This window comes from Streptopelia decaocto, assembly GCF_964273445.1.
Source record: "Streptopelia decaocto genome assembly, chromosome: Z".
NCBI lineage: Eukaryota > Metazoa > Chordata > Aves > Columbiformes > Columbidae > Streptopelia > Streptopelia decaocto.
This window is the reverse complement of record NC_138657.1, coordinates 41,851,236-41,875,951: the sequence shown is the minus strand read 5'-3', so window position 1 is coordinate 41,875,951 and position 24,716 is coordinate 41,851,236. Positions and strand designations below refer to the sequence as shown.

The window sequence follows — 24,716 nt, the reverse complement described above, 5'->3', positions numbered from 1 at the left end:
TAAGCGCACATTCTTCACCTGTTACTTGCTGTGGACTTGGAGTATACAACTGTTTAATTGCCCTAGTTCACTCAAGGCATGGTAGCTTGTTAAACTCTCATGTCTTATCATGTGTATCTGAACCTGGCTAACAGTTTTAATTTTCAGAGGGGCAAAATAAAGGATTGGACACACCTGATTTAAAACATGATAGAGTTTTTAAGTGTTTCTATGAGTTCAGATCACAGCTTGAGTGGACCCTGAGCTTCAGTAATTTAATTTGCAGTGTTTAAAAGCTGTTTTTGTTTAAAGTGGCACGAAAGACTGTTCTTATTTCAAGTTAATTATGAGCAAGTTGATGCTAAACTGAGTATGTTATTATTATGCTGAAGTAAGAACCTGTAAGAAAACATGGCCATTCCTGAACCAAGCTGATTTGTGAGAGATGAGATTGTAGTAGGGCATTTATTTTCTAAATCATAAATACCTCATATATTAAACTATGTTGCTATGAAAACAAACTGTGCTCATTATTTTTCAAATATGTGTTTATTCCAAAGTTTTGTAAAATACTCAAAAATAGTATTCCTTCTAGTTTCCCTTGGTCTCTCAGAGCCCTTGTTCATAGGAAGTAATTAAGCTTTATTGCTGTAGTATTTACATTTAATATTGTAACCAAGATTTGAACTCTGTCTTAATAGCTTTGCTCTAACTCCATCCTAGAGCATGGGAAATGGCCTTAGTCTGTCTGACACTGTCTACCCTCTGCTTTATGTTGTATGGTCTGTACAGACTGTATTACTATTGGATAAACTCTATGCAAGCAGTTGAGTGTTGGGTTTTATCTGTGCATTTTCCTCTCAACCCAGAAAGAACATTCTTCGATTTTTGGATGCTGAAAGAGATGTCTCAGTGGTGAAAAGTAGCTTCAAGCCAGGAGATGTAATCCATTATGTACTGGACAGACGTCGCACCCTAAACATTTCTCAGGATTTGCACAGCCTTCTCCCTGAAGTTTCCCCAATGAAAAATCGTCGATTTAAAAACTGTGCAGTTGTTGGGAATTCTGGCATCCTTCTGGACAGTGGATGTGGAAAAGACATTGATAGCCATGACTTTGTTATAAGGTAAGTTTTCATCTGCTATTAAAGTTACAGCCTGCTATATTTCTTGGACAAAAGCTGGGAGAAGTGTTTTAATCTGAGATACAAATTTCAGGCATTATCTGAAATTAATCTGAAACAGTATCTTTCACTGTGTGATTCCCCAAATTTAAATACATGCCCATATTATTGACAAGAGGATTACTTTTACAGTGAAAATAAAAAAGGGCCAGAGGAGAGAGGTTTACGCTACCTGTTTTTGCTGTTTGTTTTTATTCCAGGCAAAACAAATATTATGTAGTCCTTGGTAGAATAAATGCTAAATGTTTTATCTTTCAAAAATATTCTTTCTTAGCTCTTGGCCAATGAAGATGTGCAGTTGTAAATTACTACGTTACTTACCTGCAACATGGGATAGAATTTCAGTGTGATGTAATGCTATTGAACCAGATGGCTGCCATTAAATTACATCTCTGCAGTTTGGGCAAAAATGTTGATATGCTTCACTTTTTGTTCAGTCTTCAAGTATGCACAATAGAATACCTTTCGACTTTACATATTGATAGGAAATAAAGATCAATATCTGACTTCATTTGATAGCCAGACGTTATATTGAGAAGGCTGAGCAACAAATAGGTCCTCTTGCTTTTGAAGCAGAAGATTCAATTGTTTTGGTTTGAGAAAGGTGAAAGGGCAGAAAACAGACAGGCAGTGACAGAAAACAAAATAGAATGAGTTGTCATTGCTAGTTATTTGCCTTTTCTCACTTTGAAGAAAGGTGGTAGCAAAAAAAAAAGGGCTATGGAACATAAAAAATATATTTTTTCAGTACATAAATCAAAACAGGATATATGCATGAAAGTTCTATTTTATTTGAAAGGTGTATTAGCAAGTGGCAACTGAAACAATAAAACACCACTCTTTCATTTTCCGTATTTGTTTTGCTAGTACCAGTAGTATTTCAAATATACATCCTTATCGCAGAAGGAATCTAAAAATAAATACCGCATTTTTAAACTACATTTAGCATATAGCATGCTTTTGTGCTCTCTCAGTGATTAGATCTGATTCATTTAACAGGACTACAGAAAAATTTAGATAATAGGTTTTCTAGATGAAAATTTTCTTTCAGGAAGCAAGGTACATACTTTTACTTAAATCATGCTCTTCCCCATGTTTCAACTAGCCATGAAACCAGGTGCTAGGAGATTTTAACTAATTCAACCCATGTGGAGTAAAGATAATATTCTTAAAGATTTGTGTATGAATAAAAGAAAAATGGTGAAGCTTAATGAGAGCATCAGGAAGTTTATGTTGCTAATCAGTTATTTAGACTGGACAAACATCTCTCATATGGCTTATGACTAGTGAAGTGATCAGTATATCAACTAGTTAGTCTGATGATATTGCAGATAATAATCCTTATAAGGTTCTGGGAATAGAATACTTATACCCTGCAGCCTACAGAGAGTTTTAATATAGTGAAACTTTTGGGTTTACAAATCAAAGTTAAAACATTTTAGAAGTTGACAGATTATCTCAGAGGTTAAACTATATGATATTTATTTTTGTATGTGTGGATGGGTGCATAGGTACATAACACCTGTTTTAAGTAAATAGCAATTAATTCATTTGTATTTCAAGTTAAAGGCAAACCATTCCTCAGAGTTATAGTTTTCTACATTGCTCTTCTTCCATTAAAAAAAAATTGTATGCGACGTGATATGTAATCACATGATCTAATGGTACTGGCATACTTGGTAACCACTGACCTCCATTGCTATTAGGATTCTGGTGTTAAAATGTACCATGATATTCTGTTACTGCCTTTACTTTCAGCTGATTTCTGTGGAAGTAAAATGCACTCATTCTACTCACCACCTGATGGAGTTCTGAAAAGCAGTTACTGTTTGTACTGTAGGCAGCTGTGTGTATAGGCTGATGAACAATGTTTTTGTAGAACATCCTGATGCTGAGTGTTATGCCTACATGCTATGACAAGTATGTCATGCTGTTTTGTTTAAATGTATTTTCCAGTTGATTTTGATAGTACTGTATGTTCTTTTTGACATCTGAAATAAAAGTGTGTGTTGTTGAGAGAGTTGTTACTTAGAGCAGCAGTTCTAAAGTTAGATCTAACACCAAAAATACCATTCATTTAATGATAAAACTGATAGTGAAGGTCTATGAAAGTGAAAAGGGCACAACAGACATCCAGTAGTATTTGTCTTATAGTACAATAAACTCAATATACTGAATTTTAATGGACCTGTGAAGGTGGTATGAAGATGTTAGTAATAACAGAACATATACTTTATTAAGGGTAAAAAAGAATGTCACTACCTAGCACTTTAGTTATTTTAAGGTTGATCGTATTTGTCAATGTGTTTGAAAGTCATCCAAAGTGACTAACAACAGTCCATCTTCCTTTGAGATATTCCAGCATATTCAGTAGCTTCTATATAACAATGCCTGTCATAGACCATTGAACCAATAGAAACAGCAGATAATTAGAATACTTCTATTATGAAAAATGTTTAAAAATAGGCATCTAAGCTAGAGTCAAATAATAAGCATGCCTACAAGCCAAGATATAATTCTGTCAGCAAATTTAACAAGTAAAACAATACAATTCTTTGGACATCTCTGAAAGTGCATAAATAAGGTTAATTTTTGCAAGCAAGTTAATATCTTGTCAACATAAGCAGATTTACTGTATTACTGAATGTTTTAAAGTGGCTTGGTTTTAATTACTTGATAACATAAGGCCTTATTTGTTCTCACGGCATCAGAAATCAGGAGTCAAGGGACATTTCTGCTAGGACAAAATGGATTAGTTCCACAAGTTTAGTGAAGTCACGCCTATTTTGACAGTAGAAAGTGTGACCCATCTAGTGAAAACAGGAAGCAAGGAGACCCTCTGCTATTAAAAAAAAAAGCTGTGCTGACTATAAACTGTTTCCTGTTTCTTGTATTCCCTTCCTTATTAATTCTTATGTTTTTACACCCTTTTAAGTGACTGTTGATCTTTGCACCTCCTACTACGTTTGTAGTGGTGAGCAAAAGCCTGCTGCATTTTGATACTATACCCAGAAAGGGTCTGAAGCATTTCAAAATCTCTGATTCCATAAAAGAAATCAGAATGAAAATACGAGATAATCAACCAGATTACATTTAAGATTTATAGATGGCACAGTGTTGTTGCAGGAGCTGGTTTTTGCGTGGTTCCTTTCTCCGCTATTTCTCTAGCTGTTGGGTCAGATATATGGTGCTCACTCCCTGTGAGATTTAAATACACTACATCTTATTTCCTTATTGTCTACCCTTTCTCATGCTGAAGTTCTCATGCCTTGTCTGTATTAGCTGTTAACATCTTACAGAACAGATTAACTTGTTATAGTAAGTGGTACATTTTGAAATACAGTAGTTACATAGGGCTTCCTGAAATACATAACTGAATTATAGGTAAATGTAAAATAACAATACTAAACATGGCCACGTACCAACTCTCAGATTCCTGGATTTACTTCTGGCAACCAATAAATACCAAAATGAATTCTGTTCAGCTTTGGGTTCAGGATTCGAACAATGTCAAAGATCAGAAGATTTTTTAATTAATGGAATTTTATTTAATTAATTTGATTCATTATGGGAAATTTTCAGAAGGAGAGCCCAAGTAGAGTTTTGCAGTTATTTGGTTAAAAACCAAGCAAACAAAAGCCCCCAAACCTAGTAAATGATCTTGCGCGGTTTGCCTTCTTTTCTGCTTCTGGAAAAGACCCTGTCATTTCAGTTGGACTATATGGAAAACAGGCCTGTTGAGTGAAGCTGTTTGAATAAGCTTAGGGCTGCTCTGACAAGGAACAGCCATGAGAGGATATTAATTTCTTCTTTCTTTGGATTGAAGTGTGTAGTTTGTGTGTTAAAACTCTTCCTTCTCCTGTTGTAGTTTGTATGTTAAAACTCTTCCTTCTCCTGTTGTTTTCCTGCCAACTCGGTCAGCATCTAGGAATCAAGCCAAATATTTTTGTCATCACTGGTGATAGAATTTTACTGGGCAAATGCAACTCTTAATTTTTCCAGTGCCATTTGACTTTCATTTTTTTTTAACGTGGCAATTCTTGTAGTTAGTGAAGCTGACATGGAAAAATCGTGTAGCCCTTTAGCAGATTTGTTGCTTTATCTTATGCAAAGAGGAGCATACTCTGTTTGACTTCTTCCTGATGTCTTGGTTTTGTGGGCAAGCAACTGTGAGGTGAGCAGAAACCAGCATATCTGTTCAGGAAGAAGGACAGACCTTCTGTACCATGGAGGTGTGGTTGCTAATTTCAGAAAAATGATTTAAATTTCTCTGATAATATTAACATGTAAGCAGAGAGTGGTAGTAGCACCTTTGTTCTCTGTGCTGATAGGAAAAAAAATCATAAATTTGTCAGAATAAAAATATTTAAGATAAAAACGTACCTATATTCTGGAACTTTTTTTTTTTTTTTTTTTTTTTTTGTGGCTTGTATCAGCTTTTATGTCCAAATATTTATTTAATACACCTTGCTTGGAGCATAACCATTGTGCCAGTAGACCTAGATGCTCAGAACCAGAGATACCAGAGATATGTTGAAAGCAAAGTTGCCAGTTTAACAGACTTATTTTAAAACATGATTCTTCACTTAAAAATAACATTTGAATATATCATGAGTAGCTCATTAGACCTTTTTCATCTCTCAAATGTGTCAGCTCTATTTTTGCCCCTCTGTCTCTTCCTACAAATCGTTACACTACATTGAAACATTAAATGAAAGCAGAAGAAAGCCCGAAAGCCATTGTCTTCAGATGCTTTTGCTCAGTGATTTGAGTGCCTGAGAAAGGGGGAGCATCAGTGTAGCTGTTTGGTGTTTCCAGTCAAGTTAGACATGGGTAGCGTCCATCTCAGGAGCACCTTGAAGAAGGCCTTACTTTTTGTGGCCACATTTTCCTTTTTTGGATTCAACTCATGACTTCTTCAGCTGCTGGAAGGGTCCTTGCATGACTGCTGCTCCAGTCAGCCTGTCAAGGTGTGAGAGCTGATACAAAGAAATCTTAGGAAGCTGAATCTCATGCTTAGTCAGTAGCACCTGGTGCTACCTATTCTGGTGGGCCACAGGACTGTGTACCCTCCATAAGCATTTATAATTCCCACGTTGGTGCAACTTTTTTTTTTTTTTTTTAAAAAAGGAAGTTAGATCTTCAATGGGTGATATGGGAGGAGACTTAAGGACACAGAAGACTAAGGAAACATTAGTAGGAAGTGGATTCTGTAAACCCATATACAAATGATCAGACATTCCAAAGTAATTTCTTATATAAACAGGTGTCCTATGAGCATCCAAACATAGAGCACATGTGCTTAACCTGACTCTTTCTATAATTATCCTGAGATAAAAGGATAAAATTATTTTAAAGTTGATTGTTCCTGTTGTTGATAATACAGCGCTTTTAATTCAGTAGTTTTCTGAACAGTTTCAAGTGCAGGAAAGCTTCATTAATGCATTTGTTCGTTGACAAAGTGTTTCAATTAAGAGGTGTGCTAATGATCAGAACAGTCTCAGTCTAAACATTGCGGGTTTTGCTCCTCTTCATTTTTGAATGTTCAAACTCTTGCTTTTTCTACATTCCAAACACAGAACTGCAAGGTGCTTCTCCAAAACAATGAAAATTATCATTTTGCCTAAATTTATTGCAAGGATAATAACATTTTTTTAACTCTTTCTGTCCTCACAGTGTTGCAGAACTGTTCTAAAGTTTCCCATATCAGAATAGTAAAATATTGTTAAAATATATGTTAAAATATAATTCTAAATATTTCACTACTGTAGTTCTTTTTTTTCATATGCAACAAACTTTCAGTGATAGAAATTCCTTTATTTTGGTGTCAAAGTAATGGTATTGGAAAGAATAGTAAAACTCTGTAATTCATGGGTAATGTCACAGCAAGCACTTAACAGTAAAGATGTAAGTATGTGTTTTGCCACTGTTTCTAAAATACCTATTACACCTTTTCTCTCACTTCCCTGTGCTGTGTCAGAATAACTTGCATTTCAGTCACTGGCATTAAGGAAGATGCTAGGAAGAAAGAAGGTAGTGATCCTGGTATAGGTACTAGTTTGGGCAACAAGAAGAAACTCAGTTTATTAGCAGATCATGTTACAAAAATGCATCTTCTGACTAAAGCAAAATCAGTCATAAATTCAGGATTCTTCTGGACTTGTGTTATAAAAGGGGATATCAGGTCAATAATGGTATATTTTACATGGCACATTTAAAAGACAGCTGTGATTCCTTTTTCTGAATAGAATCCATAATTATGCTGAGCCTTTACACAGCTTGCAGCTCTTATGAGACATTTTTTATTTTGTCATGCAGAGGATAATGACTAGGATGGAGTGGGATATGTCAGGTGATGCCCTGCCAATCTATAACCTTTTAGTTAAGTTGAAGCAATTTCAGTTTTATGAAGAGCCAGACAAGCATACAGAACATGTGAGAATCCATATATTTTACTAATAATTAGATTCAGCAGGGGGAGGTAGTGGCTTTGTGCATGGAGATTTTTTTGTAAATCTCCCTTTTTTGGGGTGTATGTGAAGGTTATAACAGTGCTGCTGCACACCTTTATTTGCAGAACCAGGTGTAATTATGTGTTATGTATACACAGGTATTACAGTGATATGCTTCCTGCAAGTAAACTGGGTAGAGAGTACTCCAAGTGTTAGGTTGTCTGCTACCATGAACTTAACTTCTTTCCTGTGTTCTTGATCCTTAAATTTTACTTTCACATGTGTTTCTTAAAATGTCAACAATCTCTGAATTTGAGATTGCAGTTTTGATTCTTACAGGAATCTGGATATGAACCCAAATATTAAAGCTTGCAGGCTATTCAGGAAAGAGTGTGCATTATTGATTCTAGTTTAGATAATACCTTATGTTTCCAAGAGGTTTAATATCGTGTTTACCAGCAACAATATAATATTCATTTTTTGGCTTCTCAGAGTGTAAGTGGTTAATATTGTGTGATCATTGTTTTTGGCTTTGCTCTACAAGGAGAAGATATGCAACAAAGCACATTTTTACAGCACTTTTGTGTAGCTTGGACTTTAGCATGGTTTCTAAATATTTATTTCAACCTGTAAACCTCAAATGCACAGATTGTTAAAGGATTAACAAGTGTACAGATTCATGGCCAATTCTTGCATTATCACTCTATGCATAATATTCTTCTAGTTCTCAATGTCAAATAAAATGGAAATAGTGATCACTTTTACTCAAACAAATTTTATGACTTTTGTTTAAAGTTGAAAAATAACATATGGCCTATTAATATTACATATTAGACATTTGTGTGCATGTACATGAGCTGTATGTTTATGAGTGACCAGGCAAATTCAACTGAATCTCTGTGGAATAACTGACCTCATTTGAGTGTATTTTTGTGAATATGGTTTCATTCTTTTCTATGTTAAGCTCTGCTGTATAAAAGACTAAGTATGTTACAGGTATTTGGGCCATAAAGGTATCACAGCAAACCCAGGGTTGGTTTACTGTGATGTAAGTGTGGTACAGCAGCACTTACTCCATTCTTCAATCTTTTCTCTTGGCATGCAACCCCAGCCATTGGCAGTTTAGTTCTTTTCCGTCCACACTTTTTTTTCTTAAAATATCCCTCTGTAACTAATATATGCAATAGACAGTTTTGGAAGAAACATGTTTTCAGTCACTGAGACTTTCAGGTCTGTGTATCTTAGGATCACAGTGATTCTGCAGAGACCCAAATACTATGTGATATTTCAGACATGAACGGATTTTTCCTTTTTACCTCAGGTCTCTTTTTAGTGATAGCATTGCAGTGCATGTTCCCGTTGAAAATCTTATGCTGTCACACTGAAAGGTCATGTGTGGTAGCTTCTGCATTTTTACTATGAATATTTTCTATATGTGTATTTGCCTTTCAGTGTCATGATTATACATGAATAGTATGTAAATTACATGGCCCTGTAAACTTATTGATTACCTAAATCACATAATTGATGCCTAATAGTAAGTTTAGACTACCCTGCTGAAATGGCTGCAGTGAGGTTTTAGGTATGGTCTGTGCTGATGTCATGGGACATGACATGTCATGTCTTGCTGATGTCATGGAGAAAGACTGCAGCATTAATTTGAAGTACCTTACATGTTATTGCCTAAGATAGTACCAATCACCCAGAAGAGGAACATTTCCCACTTAGTTTTTTTCCTAACCTTCTCTCCCAAATGTACCAATCTTTGTATTGTTAGACCAGTTTCTGAATACTTCTACTATAGATAGTGCTTAGAAGAAGTAACACAGCAAATAATTACTCTAATTATTTGTTAGTTTAGTGCAAGGGAAAAAAGAAGGAGCTAGAGTTTCTGATTAAACAAAATTATATAGAAAAAAATAGCCATAAGCTCATTGGTCTTAAAAAAATACACTTACAGTGAATTGTTATGGCGAAGAAAAAAAGAAAAGAAACCAAAGGAACTCATGCAAGCTATTATTTTGCAAAATTATTTTCTGCTGGGAGAAGCCACATTTAATAATTTTGTGTGGAAAGAGTCAGTAGCCTGGGCTCAGGAGAAGGAGGTTTACAAACCTTTATGTATGTGGAGTATATTCTCAATGCTCATATTTATAGGTGGTTGCTTAATTGCCTAAGTAAATCTTCAGTGCTATGTGTGACTGGTAATTAGAACGTGTTCTCATATTCTCAGTAGCAAGTTTGTCTGGCTCAGCTTTAAACTGCAGCCCAGATACTTGTAAGCAATCATATAGTTGCAGTCTGTAATGTAGCATGTGGGAAAGAGGAATCTCGGTGAATTACAGTTTCTATTTATTCTTCCTGATAGACTTGATATAGCAATGACAACTTTAAAAAAAAAAAAAAGTTTCATTTCATAGAATCATCGAATACCAGGTTGGAAGGGACCACAAGGATCATCTGGTCCAACCTTTCTTGGCAAAAGCACAGTCTAGACAAGATGGCCCAGCATCCTGTCCAGCTGAAACATAAAAGTGTCCAATGTTGGGGAATCCACTGGGGAGATTATTTCAATGGCTAATTGTTGTCATGGCAAAGATTTCCCTGTTGTGTCCAATCAGAATCTCCCCAAGAGTAACTTGTACTCATCACCCCCAATATTTTCCATGTAACTCCTTGCAAAAAGGGAGTCTCCTTTTTAGCCACCCTTTAAATACTGGAACATGGTGATGAGGTCTCCACTAAGCCAGCTTTTCTCAAAGCTGAACCAGCTGAGTTCTCTCAGCCATTCCTCATATAGCAACTTCCCAGTCCATTGATCATCTTTGTGGCCCTTCTCTAGACCCTTTCCAGCCTGTCCACATAATTTTTGTATAGCAGGGATGAAAACTGAACACAGTATTCCAGGTGTGGACTGACACACAGTGAGTGCAGCAGGATACTTCTTTGTCTCTGCTGGTGATGCCCCTGTTGATGCAGCCCAGCATCCTGTTGACCTTTGCCACAGCAGCACACTCTTTGCTAATATTGAGCTTCTTGTCCACCAGAACACCCAGGTCCCTTTCCACAGAACTGCTTCCCAGCTGGGTGGATCCCAGCCTGTGCTGCATTCCTGGATTATGTTCTCCCAGGTGCAAAACCTTACACTTGTCTTTGATTAACTTCATAATGTTGTTGTTAGCCCACTCTTCTGTCCAGGTCATCCTGCAGGGTGGCTCTCCCTTATGAAGTGTCCACTTCCCCACTCAGTTTGGTGTCATTGGCAAACTTCATCAAGGTACATTTAATCCCATCATCCAGATCATTTATCAAGATGTTGAACAGAGTTAGGTCCGACATCGATCTCTGGGGGATCCCACTAGTGTCAGCCTTCCAGTTGAAAAAGGAGTCATTCACCACTACCCTCTGGGCATGGCCTGTCAGCCAGTTCCTCACCCGCTGCAGAGGCCACTTGTCTAGACCATAATGCATCAGTTTCTCTAGGAGGAGGAGGTGGGAAATGGTACAGAAAGCCTTGGAGAAATCCAGTCAAGCAACATCCACCGCTTGGCCCTTGTCGACCAAGCAGGTTACTTTGTCATAGAAGGCTTTATGGTCTTAATAATATTTCTCTCTGAAGAATACAGGACCACAAACTTTAGCTGATAATTACAGAATGAAAATTATGTTGTGAGGAATTAGTATTATTGGTCAGGACTAGGTCATCAGGTGGTGTTAATATTGCCCTGCTGACTTCAGTTATTTTTATATGACATTGGAGATCTGCCCATTAGAAGATGCTAGGGGATAAGCTGACGTAAAAAGTTTAATGTACCAGAAAATAATTGCAGAACTAATGGAACACTATTTATATTCAAAGTATAATAACATGCACATGTATTGAAGTACCTATTACCCACATTGCTGCTTTGCATCTTTCATCTCTACGGAGCAGTTTGTTACGTTGTGAAAATTTGGTATATCAGGATACTTACTTGGGGCATACCAGCTACAGGCTAATTCACTGAGGATGTTGTGGAGGTGATCCGTTTCAATCACTGAAATCACAAATAGTTTTTGAATTGCGTTTTGTCACCCGCATCCAATGCTGCCCATGGAGAATACTATCTTTGTGTGATTACATATATATGTATTTATGTAAGTGAGGTAAAAAACTGTTGAAAAAAAGGCTTGATGAGACCTTTTTCTCAAGCCTAGAAAAAAGCACAAAGCTACTACAAAATTAAACAAGGTTTGAAAACGAGACATCAAGGAAAAAGAAATCAATTTCTAAGTGAAATTAAAATACTAATTTTTGAAACTTGCAATCAGCTGCAGTGACAATAGCAAAACCCAAAATGCCAAAAATTCATTTAACATGGGGCAACGTTCATTTGTAAAACATATTTTAATAGTGTATGGTAAAAAAATGCTGTGACTAACCTGTATCATTTATACTTTAATTGGCCAGCATGACTTCCTTTGAGTGTGAGCTATTGGTAACGTGTTGACAGATTAAGACTAGTGAAAGTTAATAGGTGTCATAGAAAGCACAGTCATTAATACTACTACTAGCTGTTGATGCATTTTAAAGCATGATGACATGGTTTTCAAATGTACAAAAAACTTTGTTTTTTCCTCACAGCTTTATGTACGTTTAATGCTTTTTTTTTTCAAATTGTCTAATGCATGTCCATGTTGGGTAAAACTCTACATGTTATCATCCCTATTACCACTAGCATTTCTTTCTGATGAACGCATGTTCATTTTCAGCTTTCCCTTCATGCATATAGTTTTCTGAGTTAATATTTCATATTTATTTTCATTTTCCATTAATTTCTTCCTCTACAGGTGCAATCTAGCTCCTGTGGTGGAGTTTGCTGCCGATGTGGGAACTAAATCTGATTTTATAACCATGAACCCATCAGTTGTACAAAGAGCATTTGGAGGCTTTCGGAATGAGAATGACAGAGAAAAATTTGTGCATAGACTGTCCATGCTGAATGACAGTGTCCTCTGGATCCCTGCTTTCATGGTCAAAGGTGGAGAGAAGCATGTGGAATGGGTTAATGCATTAATCCTTAAGAATAAATTGAAGGTGCGAACCGCCTATCCATCACTGAGACTTATTCATGCTGTCAGAGGGTAAGTGACTGGAAAAGACTGGTCTGTCCTTGGCACAATGAAGCTCATAACTAGAATTGCTAGCAGGCAGAATAAAGCTCAAGTAGAATGTTAGAAGGAGTACAATATTTCCATTATTGTTGTAATGGATTGCATTTATGATAAAATAAGTTGGGTAATAAATGTTGTCCACTTATTTAGCCTGCTCTAATGCAAACAACTGAAATGCATTAGCACAATAACTTTTCACTTTTATGTACAAGAAATTTTTATGATAATTATAGTCATAAATTAATTAAAAAGTAGTCTGAATTCAAAGGATATATGTGAGTCATCAAATCAGAGAACAATGAAAGTGCTACATGTCTGCTTTTGGGCAAGACTGTGGAGATAAATAAAATTTAACTAGTATAGTGGGTGAGGTAACAACCATGTAAATGATCAGCTCTAGCAGATCTGGAAATAATGAGCTCCTTCCCAAAACGTCTAAGACTTTGTAGCAATCTTTCTCTTTCAGAATTTGTCCAGATGTTTGGGCAAATCAAAAACATTGATCACTTGGAAAAAAAGTTACAGCCATGCTTTGTGCAGAGGCTTTTTAACTCCATAATTAAACAAGCTTATCAACTGAAGGCTACAGTTTCTTTGTTACTACAAGTATGAGCATATAGGGCTATGCATGAAAACCATTCAGAAGATGATGGTAGTGCAATATCTGTTTGTGCAGTGAATTATGAGAGTATGATAATATTCAGCTTTAGTTCTTTGAATTATGCTGTCTGTGGAGTAATCTGTGCACTTTGGAATCTGGAAATCGTTTGGAAATCCTTCTATTTTTTACTGAGTTCCTCAGTTTCCATAGTTGTTTGGATAGTTGTTTTGTTATATGATTACACTGTAGCTATTTATGGGCCTTGATTGTGTGGAATTTTCAAGTATTCAAAATGCCTATAACCCATGGATAGGTAGTTTTGCATGTGTGTAAAAATCTGAGTAAATAAGATTACTTCACATTTATAATAGCTTTTCTCATTTCCATCTGCTAAATCTGGACAAAATTATTAAATGGGAATGGTAATTCAGAATGTGCAGTCTTTCAGTTGGCCTATGTGCAGGTCCTTTAGGCGCTTTGTCTTAAAAAATAATTAGCACCTACATTGTCTCTGAAAGAAAGTCAACAAAAGCTCTGCCATCACAATTGGTGTTGAAAATTTAGACTATACTGTATTTCAGATTATACTTAGCAGTGTCATCTGATACGACTGCACAGCTTTGTCTGGTTGTTGTACTGGTGCTCTAAATCTTAGGTCAAATTTGTCTTTGGTCTAACTCCTGACTTCAGCAGGTAAAGTGCATGAGATGAATAAGTGTTTGTGAGTCAAGTTTGAAGGTGATATAGTTAGCAGTAACACATTCAGAACAAATATTCTTTAGGTTTCTTAGACAGCAGTCTTAAAACACCAGCCCAGAATACTGAAGTTTGTATTACAGCAAAGTTAAATCTAGGGGAAGCATATAATCTATTTATGAGTTGAAGTACATTTCTCTAAGATCTGTTAGGTTTTTATGTCAAATGGAATACCATGGTAGTATGAGAACCTAATAAGCAAAAACTGTTCTTAAATAAAAATGTGCCTGAGCTGAAGAATAATATTTTCTAAAAATAAGTAAATAACTTGAAAAATAAATTAAAATTTAAAGCTGCATAACCTGGTTATCAAATCAGTTCATTTTGAGCAATAAAACTTGGGAAAGTTTAAGCAAGTTACAACTGCTAATATCAATTTGCAACTAATGGACAGCCAAGTCTGCTGCCATTTAAAACAGTGGGTGCAACTTATATACTTAAAGGAAAATCTTTGTAATACTGTATTCTGCCTATTGTGCTCATGCTTATTTCAAATTCCATATAAGTTGATTACTTATGAGCCTCTGAAGAGACACTACCTAAAAGGAACTCCTATGCAACACTCCTTGTTTTATGAATCTGAACTATTTTTGCGTATTTGTTTTCATTTATTTAATGTATTTGTTTGTGTATTTAATGCTTTTGCAGGCTCTCTGCTTGCAAGTTTAAGTCTTTGTGACTGTGTCAACAATGATGACCCAGTAGAGGTCTGTGGTGCTGCAAAATAGAAAGGGAAAATAAAATGAATGTGAAGATTGCTGTTAGTTGAATGAGAAGCAAAACCAAGAGATCTGCCAATATAACCAGGAAATCTACCAACTGTCTGTTGAAAGACACAGTAAGACCTGTGCAGATTATCTGATCTTCATAGGGTACCTAAGCATATGTGCAAGACAGGGAATGCATGATTTATGCTACATCTTTCAGCTGTAAGAGGGGGATGGAGTTTGGTTTATGAAAGCATGAAAGGAAAGCTGAACTGTGAGAAATGTTTTTTGTAGACTGTCTTACTCTACACATGGAAATTACTTGCATCTGCAATATTTGTTTTGTAGACTCTGAGCATTCTCAGCTGTCTTTGTGCTCAAATGTAGCTCAAGGATTTACATTAAAGGCTACAAAAGTTTAGAGCAGACACAAGGAATGTAGCATTTGCAATGACTGTCCTGTATTAATATTTGTAACATCCCCAAACTCCTTTTAACCTCCAAACAAGTAAGTATTCACTTCTTCTGTTTCCTGTTTCTTGCCTTGATAATTCCAAAGCATAATGGCTTTACTTTTTATTTGAGTATGCATATTTTGCATTAAATAATTTATGTGAAGGTAGTTAGAACTATTTTAAATAATATTTTAATGAGAAGAGAATTGGTGATGCAGGTCATTGTGGGTCTATGTTGCTTTTTATATCTTGAAATCCTCCCAAACTTTTAACGATTTAAACGCAATGAGATTTTTGTTAGACTGTGCCAAAGACACAATACCAGGAGGGCCTACTGAAGAATTGTCCTCATCTTGAAAGCATATTCTTATGAAGACAAATAATATGTGCGGTTTTATGATTAGTAAGCTAAAAGATCCCATTCACCTGTTTTGGAAGACTTATGCACCCATGCTGTTTTTCCTGTACCACGGATATACTTGTAGATACAGTGTACGACGGGGCTATACCATATCCGTATTATTCAGCTGGTTGAAAAGAGGCTTTTCTGTGAAACTTTAATGTATTATATTACAACTATAGGTCTTCATAATCTAAAAATATTAAAAACTCTGCAACAGGCCTGAAAACTGCCTAAAAAGATAAGATGTCTATCCTACAAAGTCACAATTATAAAGTAGCTTTTTTTTTAAGAACAAATACCCAGTGTAAATTTAAATTTATATCAAGAGGTTTTTAATGTAATACACCTAAAATTTTATTGCAAATACCGAAATGTAGTGTATCATGGGCTAAACCATTTAGTAACTAGTCATCAATAAATTTCATAATTCCAACCTGACATATGAAGTACTAATAGAGACATTTACTGCTGAAGGGTGCAGGCAGAAGGTTTGGGAAGCATTGTCTTTATTTCTTTTTGTGTGTATCACACTGCCAAATTGTTCAGGTAAATTAGATTTTTCTTTCATCATTCTTTAAAGCACATGACATAGGCAGTTTCTATAGACAGAACATTGACTTTTTTACACTTCTGTTATGATCTAGTGAGGCCAAATTTTGTATTCCTGTGTACTGTTTTATAACAGGGCAGTTTTGCCGCAGTCATACACAGCATAGAAATTCTCCCTCCTATTTTTTCTTCTCCTTTAGCGAAATAAACTTTCTGAGCAGCATGCAGTATTTGGGAGTTGTTCTTGATCAGAGAGTAGAATAATTACTGCATTCTGAGATAATTTTTTAGAACTGCATTTTTTCCTGTCAATTCAGGCACTTTTTGGGTCATAAAAAGGTAATGTGGTGTTGGAAAAAGAAATTGCTTTTTTTCAGATTTCATGCCTTATTAAACTTCTGTGAGTGATGGCCAGTTCTTTAAAATATCAAAAGTATTAAAAGTTTTAAAACAGATTATGTAAATACTAAGTTAAACATGATAACTACTTTTTTAATCTGTAGCATATCTTAAATGAACATTTGGTTTGGATTTTTTACTTCAATAGACTTAGTTCAAGTGCTTTTGTGTGATAATTTTCTCTATTTTGCTTTTGTAGTTCTTGATCAACAAGTTTGTATTTCAAGTTACAATATTGGATTTGGAAACTGATTTTGGGGGCAGTTGCATGTTTTTTTCACAAAGTGTCTCTAAAAGCTGGTTTATGGAACTTTTAACATAATTGTGCACGTATAAAGTAATTGAGGCAATTAATAGATAACAGGGTTTAAGATGGAAGTAGAATATAGAAGTGAAGACCTTAATTGATTAAAAGGATGTATCTACTTTCTGATACCACTGCCAAGAAGATTAATTATAAGGTAAATATCATGAGCAAACCCCACAACTACTTTTTAAACATGGAATTTAACAATAAACTTCAGAAACTTTGATTTTTAATAGGCCTGAGATTTAATGCTGAACTATTTCACTAGGATTATTTTAAATATTATTTTACAAGTGAGATGGTACTCTTTGAGGTGTGGACAGTGTCTGTATAGAGTCTGGTCTCAGTAGCAGAGCTCTAATGGAATATGCATAAACCAGCAGGCAAACAGGAACTGAGCCTGCTGGGATTAGAGTCCAGATCTTGTTGTTTACTTCCAATGGTAGCAAACAACCAAACCTCAAAGTAGGACCAGCAGATGCCTTCTGCTATGGCTCCTGCCCTGCAGTTGCCTGAAGGGAGTAGAGAGGTCTCCCGAGACTAAACGTGTTGTTGGTACATTAGGTAGACACCAAAGTTAACTCCCAGAGCCTTGCACAGCTCTTCTTCTGCTTCTGCTGGCGCATACCTGAAGACATCTACTGAAGAGGCAGAACACCACCACTTCCCCACAGAGTCTTTTACAATGCAGTAGTTTTCTGAGAAGTTTTTTCTTATTTCCTCTCCCAACTTCACAAAACAAAGTTCTCACACTCATCTTCATGTGTGAGAATGTTTTCTTGGCTTTTTTTCCTATTGGAGCCATTCCATAAACTGTTAGTCACTCTGAGCAATATTGCTGAAATTGCTTCACATAAGATTCCTTCCTGTCTTTTGGGTACAGAACAATCACATGGACATCCTGTGGGATTTTCCTGTGTTCAGCTCGTTTCCTCCTTGATACTCCCTATGAAAGAGCAGTATTACAGTTGATCCTGTGCTAAATGTGGCAGAATTCCCACTGAAATCTCTGTGTTTTGTGTGTGTAAAGAGTATGTTGTGCCTATTTATGGTCACTTTTCAGTTCAGAGGTTTTTTTATTAGTGAAAGCAAACAGCTGTTGTTTCAGTGTGGTGGCTTTTTACATAACTTCACCATGGCTCCAGAGTCCTTTGCTGTGGGAATTACAAAAAAATACTTGGAGAAACTCAAACATGCAGAAATCAAGTAGTTCTCCAGCAGCTGGGAGCAATCTGTTTTGTAAATACTTCTGTTTTCTTTTCTTACTGCTAACCAACTTCAGTTTTTTCTTTACTGCTAAAATGTATTTCTTAAGAAAAGACATTTTGGAGTACATGGATGAATAAATAATCACTGCAGAAAACAAAATAGTTTAAAAATAGCCATTAAGCAAAAAATACTATACTATATGTAATATAAAATGACAATGTATTTTGCATCATGTCATAAAAATATTAAAAATATTGAGAAAAAAAATCCACATTTCCCTACTTTTCAGTGTACAATCCCATTTTTCTTATATGTGGATGTTAACATTGGAGTTCTGTATTACAGTACCCTTCTGCCCTTCCATAACGTATCAGTAGAGTGGCTTTGTTTGGTAAGTTACACAAACAAATGAGGTGCCAGTTATAGTTAGGTTTTTCAGACCTTAATTTGTTGTGTGAAGTTGTTCTTTGGATTCCCAGGATCCTTTCCTAATGGGAGAGCAAGAGGTGATGCTCTGATTCCTGGAGACACTCCAGGGCTGATTTTTAAACCTAGCAGCTAATTACCAGGGCTGCAGGGCCCATGCACCTCATAAGGGTGCCTCATCATCTGGTTCAATGTTTCTCAGGATGTGCTTTTATTTCCTTTGCAAAAGATCTCCTATTTTATTGTGTTTCAGGAAGATTTAGCAAGATCTGTCAAGAGTTATGTCACTTTTTGAGGGAAAGGAGAGCTTCATCAACGGGGGCAAAACAAGAAGCCCAAACCAAAGAGAGAAGATAGAAATGGATGCACATGCTTGAGATTGTTCCTCTTGTAATTCTTCAGTATTATGCTTCTAGCTGCCACATTGGCATTTGCAGAGCTGCACCAAGAAAAGAGTATGGCTTTTCTTTCTGCACAGATGCCACCGGATGTTTTCCTTACACTCCTTATACTTGTATCTTATACTCCAAATCAAGTTATAGGCTTCTTTGTGAAAATGAATAAACAGCCCAGTCCTTCAATGAAATAATACGCTGGGACAATCCTTACAGTGGTATCAGTATAGGAAGGAGCAACTTGGTGTAGTATCTTCTGTAACCTCACTTTTTAGTGCACATGAGTTTCTTCAAGAATGCTTTTATGGGTTTATTTGAAGTCTCTGGGTTCTTGTTTGTATATGGATAAAGATTTCAGTACTTCAACTCAGAAGCAGTGAGTAGCATTTGGGCATTTTGTCTGAAGTTATCAAATGCCAAGGCCAATGGTTACCTTTCCGACAGCCACACCTTGTGGGAAATCAGTCCGTCTCTACCTTTTACACAAAGAGCACAAGCTTTAGGGTATTTCTCCACCATATAGGAGAAAGGCTCCTGGTCATTCCTCTTTCTAAGGTGTACTGGGTCTGGCTGGGATAGAGTTAACTTCCTTCATGACAGCTCTGTCCCAAAATACAGGTGCTGTGTTTTGGATTTGTGGGTAAAACAGTGTTGGTGACAGGCCAGTGTTGTGCCTGTTGCTGAACAGTGATTGCAGAGCCCCAAAGCCTTCTCCATGTCTCACCTACCAATGAGTAGGCTGGTAGTGGGCAAAAAGCTGGGAAGCGACACAGGCAAAACGGCTGACCTGAACTGACTAAAGGGAGATGCAATACCATATAACAGTATGCTCAACAAGAACTAAAACTATGGTAGCGGAAGGAGAAGGAGGGGAGGTTTTCTGTGGTGACTTTCGCTGAGAGACATGGTGGGCCTTGATCTATTTCTGTGTGGTGGCAAGCGATTACCTTTTTCCCCGACTCTTTCATTCACCTAGTCAGCTGTCTTTATCTTGATCTATGAGTTTTCTTGCTCTTGCTCTTCCTGTTCTCTCCCCCATTCCCCCAAGGAGGGAGCAGGGAGTGAGAAAGCAGCTGTGTGGGTGCTTGGCTGCTGGCCACGGTCAGCCTACCATGTGAGGGACGGAATTGCTGTATTTGCTACATTAGCCAAATATAGGCTTTTCAGAGATGCCTGTTGCAGTTTTCATCAAAGAATTAAGAGACTTAAGTTACAAAGTGAGAAAAAGGGTGAGCATTGCTGTATTTCAGACAGATGGGAGATAAAGAGGCTGGGTGATGACGTCAGTGCTGTCTTGCCTGGTGATGTTTTAAGCACAGAATATGTTTTGAAGGAAGCTAAACTGAGGAAGTGTGGTCTGGATGATCAGGTAGTGAGGTGGACTGTGAACTGGCTGAAGGAAAGAAGCTGGAGAGTTGGGACAGAGTCCAGTTGGAGGCCTGTATCTAGTGGAATCCCTCAAGGGTTAGCACTGGGACCAGTACTATTCAATATATTCAACAATGACTTGGATGAGGGAATAGAGTGCACTGTCAGCAAGTTTGCTGATGACACCAAACTGGGAGGAGTGGCTGACACGCCAGAAGGCTGTGCTGCCATCCAGCGAGACCTGGACAGGCTGGAGAGCTAGGCAGGGGAAAATTTAATGAAATATAACAAGGGCAAGAGTAGAGTCTTGCATCTGGGCAGGAACAACCCCAGGTTGCAGTATAAGTTGGGGAACAACCTGTTAGAGAGCAGTGTAGGGGAGAGGGACCTGGGGGTCCTGGTGGACAGCAGGATGACCATGAGCCAGCACTGTGTCCTTGTGGCCAGGATGGCCAATGACATCCAGCGGTTTATTAGAAGGGAGGTGGTTAGCAGGTCGAGAGAGGTTCTCCTCCCCCTCTACTCTGCCCTGGTGAGACCACATCTGGAATATTGTGTCCAGTTCTGGGCCCCTCAGTTCAAGAAGGACAGGGAACTGCTGGAGAGAGTCCAGCGCAGAGCCACAAAGGTGATGAAGGGAGTGGAGCATCTCCCTTATGAGGAAAGGCTGAGGGAGCTGAGTCTCTTTAGCTTGGAGAAGAGGAGACTGAGGGGTGACCTCATTAATGTTTATGAATATGTAAAGGGTGAGTGTCACGAGGATGGAGCCAGGCTCTTATTGGTGACAACCAATGATAGGACAAGGGGCAGTGGGTACAAACTGGAACACAGGAGGTTCCACTTAAGTATGAGAAGAAACTTCTTCACGGTGAGGGTGACAGAGCACTGGAACAGGCTGTCCAGGGAGGTTGTGGATTCTCCTACTCTGGAGACATTCAAAACCCACCTGGACACCTTCCTGTGTAACCTCATCTAGGTGTTCCTGCTCCGGCAGGGGGATTGGAATAGATGATCCTTTGAATCCCTTTGATGATCCTTCCAATCCCTAATATTCTGTGATGCTGTAAAATAATGTATTCATCAGGTGATGCGTCTCGATTCTTTTTCTTTGGTGTTAGAAGGTACAGTTAGATGGTAGGTGCCTGCATTTTGGATGGAATGAGATTTAAATCTCCCACCAGTCCTATTTTCCTTCCCAGGCTAGACTGAAGTGTCTGCCTCTCTATGTTTTTTCTCTTATGCATCTCTTTCAGCAGAGTTTGTTCCTGTGAATCCTGTTCTTACATGTCCTGCTGTCCTTATGCTGCTGCATAGACATAAGGATATCTCTATGTATGTATAAGAGATTAACATTGTGTGTTATGAGTTTAATACTATAAGGTTGCTATATTGAAGTCCTCTTTTGAGATTTGTCTTTCAGTCTTTGACAAGTGTATTAATGGGCCACATGAAAAATTAGGAAATAGCTGCTCCTTCTGAATTGTAAAAAACAAAACAAAACAAAACAAAAAAACAACAAACACAAAAACCAACACATTTTTTTTAAAACAATATTTCTATATTGCTATAAGAGTTGATATACCTCCTGGGCACTGTGGAGACAACTTATTTACATTTTCAGTTCTGTATTTGGTGAGCACAAGAGTCATATTTGCATTTTTTAAGCATATATTTAGTGAAGTAGTCAAAGAAAGTTGACCTAGAGAAAGTTATTGCTAGAACTTGCTTTTCATTTTAAACTTAGTTGTACTTTGTTGGTAAGCAGTGGGATACAGGGGAATTTCAAACCAGAATGAGTAACCATTTTCTTACAACTTGCAAGCAAAGAAGAGCTGTAAATATTGCCTACCGAGAAAAAGTGCAACTGCTGGTTTCAGAACATTTTGGAGGCTCATGAGGGGATTTTTATTTTTATTTTTTCTATTTCAGTATGAATGTGGCCACATTCACCGGAAGTGTTGGCAAAGAGGAAGTAGTGCGTTTATCAGAGTCATACTGAAACCAACAGGTGGCACAGCTTATGCTTACATCAAAATCTTCAGCTTCAGATGAAACATACAGAAAGGCTAAGAGGGCAGTATCTTCTTATCTTCCAGACTGTAAAAACCCTCTGTGGGCTTTGCAAACTGTTTGAAAGATACATGTTTGGCATGAACTTCCCAGATAAGGCCTTTCTCACCTTTAACCTGTAAGGGACAGAGAAGATATATAGATATATATAGAAGATGCAACAGAGCAACATAGCTCTGAATGACAAGCAGCTTTCAGAAAATAGTTTCATTGTTTCTTTTTATCTTCCTTTGCAGAGCTAGCAGTCATTTTAAAATCCCCGAAGTGAAACCTTGAGGGCCAATAAAAACAGGATCAAGGAGGGAACCCCTCCTTCAATGCCAAAGTGTGTTGTCCTCTCAGTGAACAGTGACCAGCTAGGAAGCTGCATGGCTGCAGGAAACCTCACAAGCATAGTTGTGGGCCATGCAGTGGAGGAGAAGGTGCAGCGTGGCCAGCTATAGGGATTGCTCTAAGTTGTCACTGGAAATAAAACACACGGCTTGACCTGTAGACCACTGACGGCAATTTGGATTTCTGCTGCCTGCGAGGGGTTTGTCATGGGTTTTCACAGGGAAACTGATTCATTGTAGTTTGTGGTTTTCTCTGAGACCCCAGGGACATTTCACAGTGGGAGCAGATGCGTAGAGATGATGCTAGCCAGCTGTGGAGTCAGAAGGAGAATTGAATGAATTCTGGGAGCGAGAAGGATGGGTTTGAGAGCATATGGGTAGACAAAGATTTGGCTCATGCATTTGGAAATCTCAGCTCTCTGATGTTGGTGGCAGCAAACATCTGTCCTTTTCCTGCTGAATCCATTTAGCGAACACTAGGCATCTCACCGGAAAGGGTAATGCAGAAAGGCTGTCGTGGAGTGCAAAATTTTCCTGAAATCTTCTCGTTTTAACTCATGAGATTGCTACGCCACTGTTGCTATTTTGTTTTGATGATCATCCTCTGAAACAGAGATGAAAGAGAAGAGGAAGTCTGTCTTGCTCTTTTTGTTTTCAATTTCTCTAAACTTGTTTGTAATACACGAAGCAAGATTCCTGTACAAAATACGTGGGAAATGTGCCAATGTGTAAACACGCTCCATTTCTATAACAGGGATGACTTTTAAGTTGAGTAGCTTGAGTTCAGACTGAAGATCTTGCTTTAAATTTCTGCTAATTACATGGCTGGTGGTGTGACAGCCTTCAAGAGACCCACTATCCTTTGCAAAACAAAGGAGTTATTAATGTTATATGTTATGCATTAAACAGCTGTTTTTTGCAACTTTGGAAATAGGTAAGTGCTGTGAAGGCAGAAACTCTTTTTCCTCAAGGCCTCTGCAAAACAAAGGCATAAATTTTTGAGATAAAGGCAATTAACAGTGTTTCTTCCTTGAGGTCTACCAAGGCCTCAGGCTTCATGCATGGATAATGGGGAGGGGTAATCTAGCGGACAGTCAACCGCTAGGAGAAATCACAAGTGACCAGTTACCCCTAGCAGACAAAACTACTCACTTCTAGACACTTTTGGGACCACCAAAACCACTGACTCACTTCTGGAACAATTTTCTTAACTAGCATGAAGAGTGAGCAGAGGGAGGAGATGAGACGCTCTCTTCTATCTCGCAAGGCAATGGACACGGTTATAAAACTTTCTCACTAGGGACACTGGTGGAGAGTGGGAGGCAGCGGAGTGATTGATTGTACTGTCAGTTTGAGGACTCATAGCACCACAATGCCCCTGAGATTCTTTGCTGGAACAACTGATCTCAGAGTGGTGAAATCTTACCTTTCTTCTGATATCTTAATCTATCTCTCTTTTCTCTTCCTTTTTCTTCTTCTAGCTTTATTCTAGGCACTTAAGTGTAATATCATTTTGAGTTTTCTTGTTGAAGTCTTGCTAAGTTTTATGATTTAGTTACAAACTTTTGCCAAGCCACTGTTCACTGTAATCCCACTGAGTTTTTTAGTAAATTTGGTATTTAATTGAACATCTTGAGTAACTATTGTTAGTCCAGGCTACCGCACAGAGTATCCAAAAGTTAACTCCTCTATCACCCCACCAAGTGGGACAGGACAGGTGGTAACTTAGTAAAGCCACTGGAGTATGCTATGACTTTTAGCATAAGAGTAAGTAACAGTAAGGCAGTAAAAGGAAAGGAAGGTTTTTCAGCAGTGGTGACCACTCAAGGCAGAGCTTTTCCTTTAGTGGAGGAGGGAGTTCTGCTTCAGAAACAGAGACAGTGTAATTGTCAATCAAAATATAAGCTTAGGCTATAAGTGTCCTAAAAACTTGAAAATCTCAGTGAAGTAAAATACCTGTCTTTTAAGAC

The 24,716-nt window shown here is 37.5% G+C and overlaps 1 protein-coding gene across 2 annotated transcripts in view; it reads left to right on the top strand.

Annotated features, from left to right (window-relative positions):
• Positions 1-24,716, top strand: part of ST8SIA4 (ST8 alpha-N-acetyl-neuraminide alpha-2,8-sialyltransferase 4) — a 53,924-nt gene that overhangs the window by 16,549 nt on the left and 12,659 nt on the right. For both annotated transcript variants that reach the window (XM_082075644.1, XM_082075643.1), the window contains exons 3-4: positions 849-1,106; positions 12,446-12,739. In XM_082075644.1, the coding sequence (XP_081931770.1) occupies positions 849-1,106; positions 12,446-12,739 (552 nt within the window). The remainder of the gene's footprint in view (positions 1-848; positions 1,107-12,445; positions 12,740-24,716) is intronic.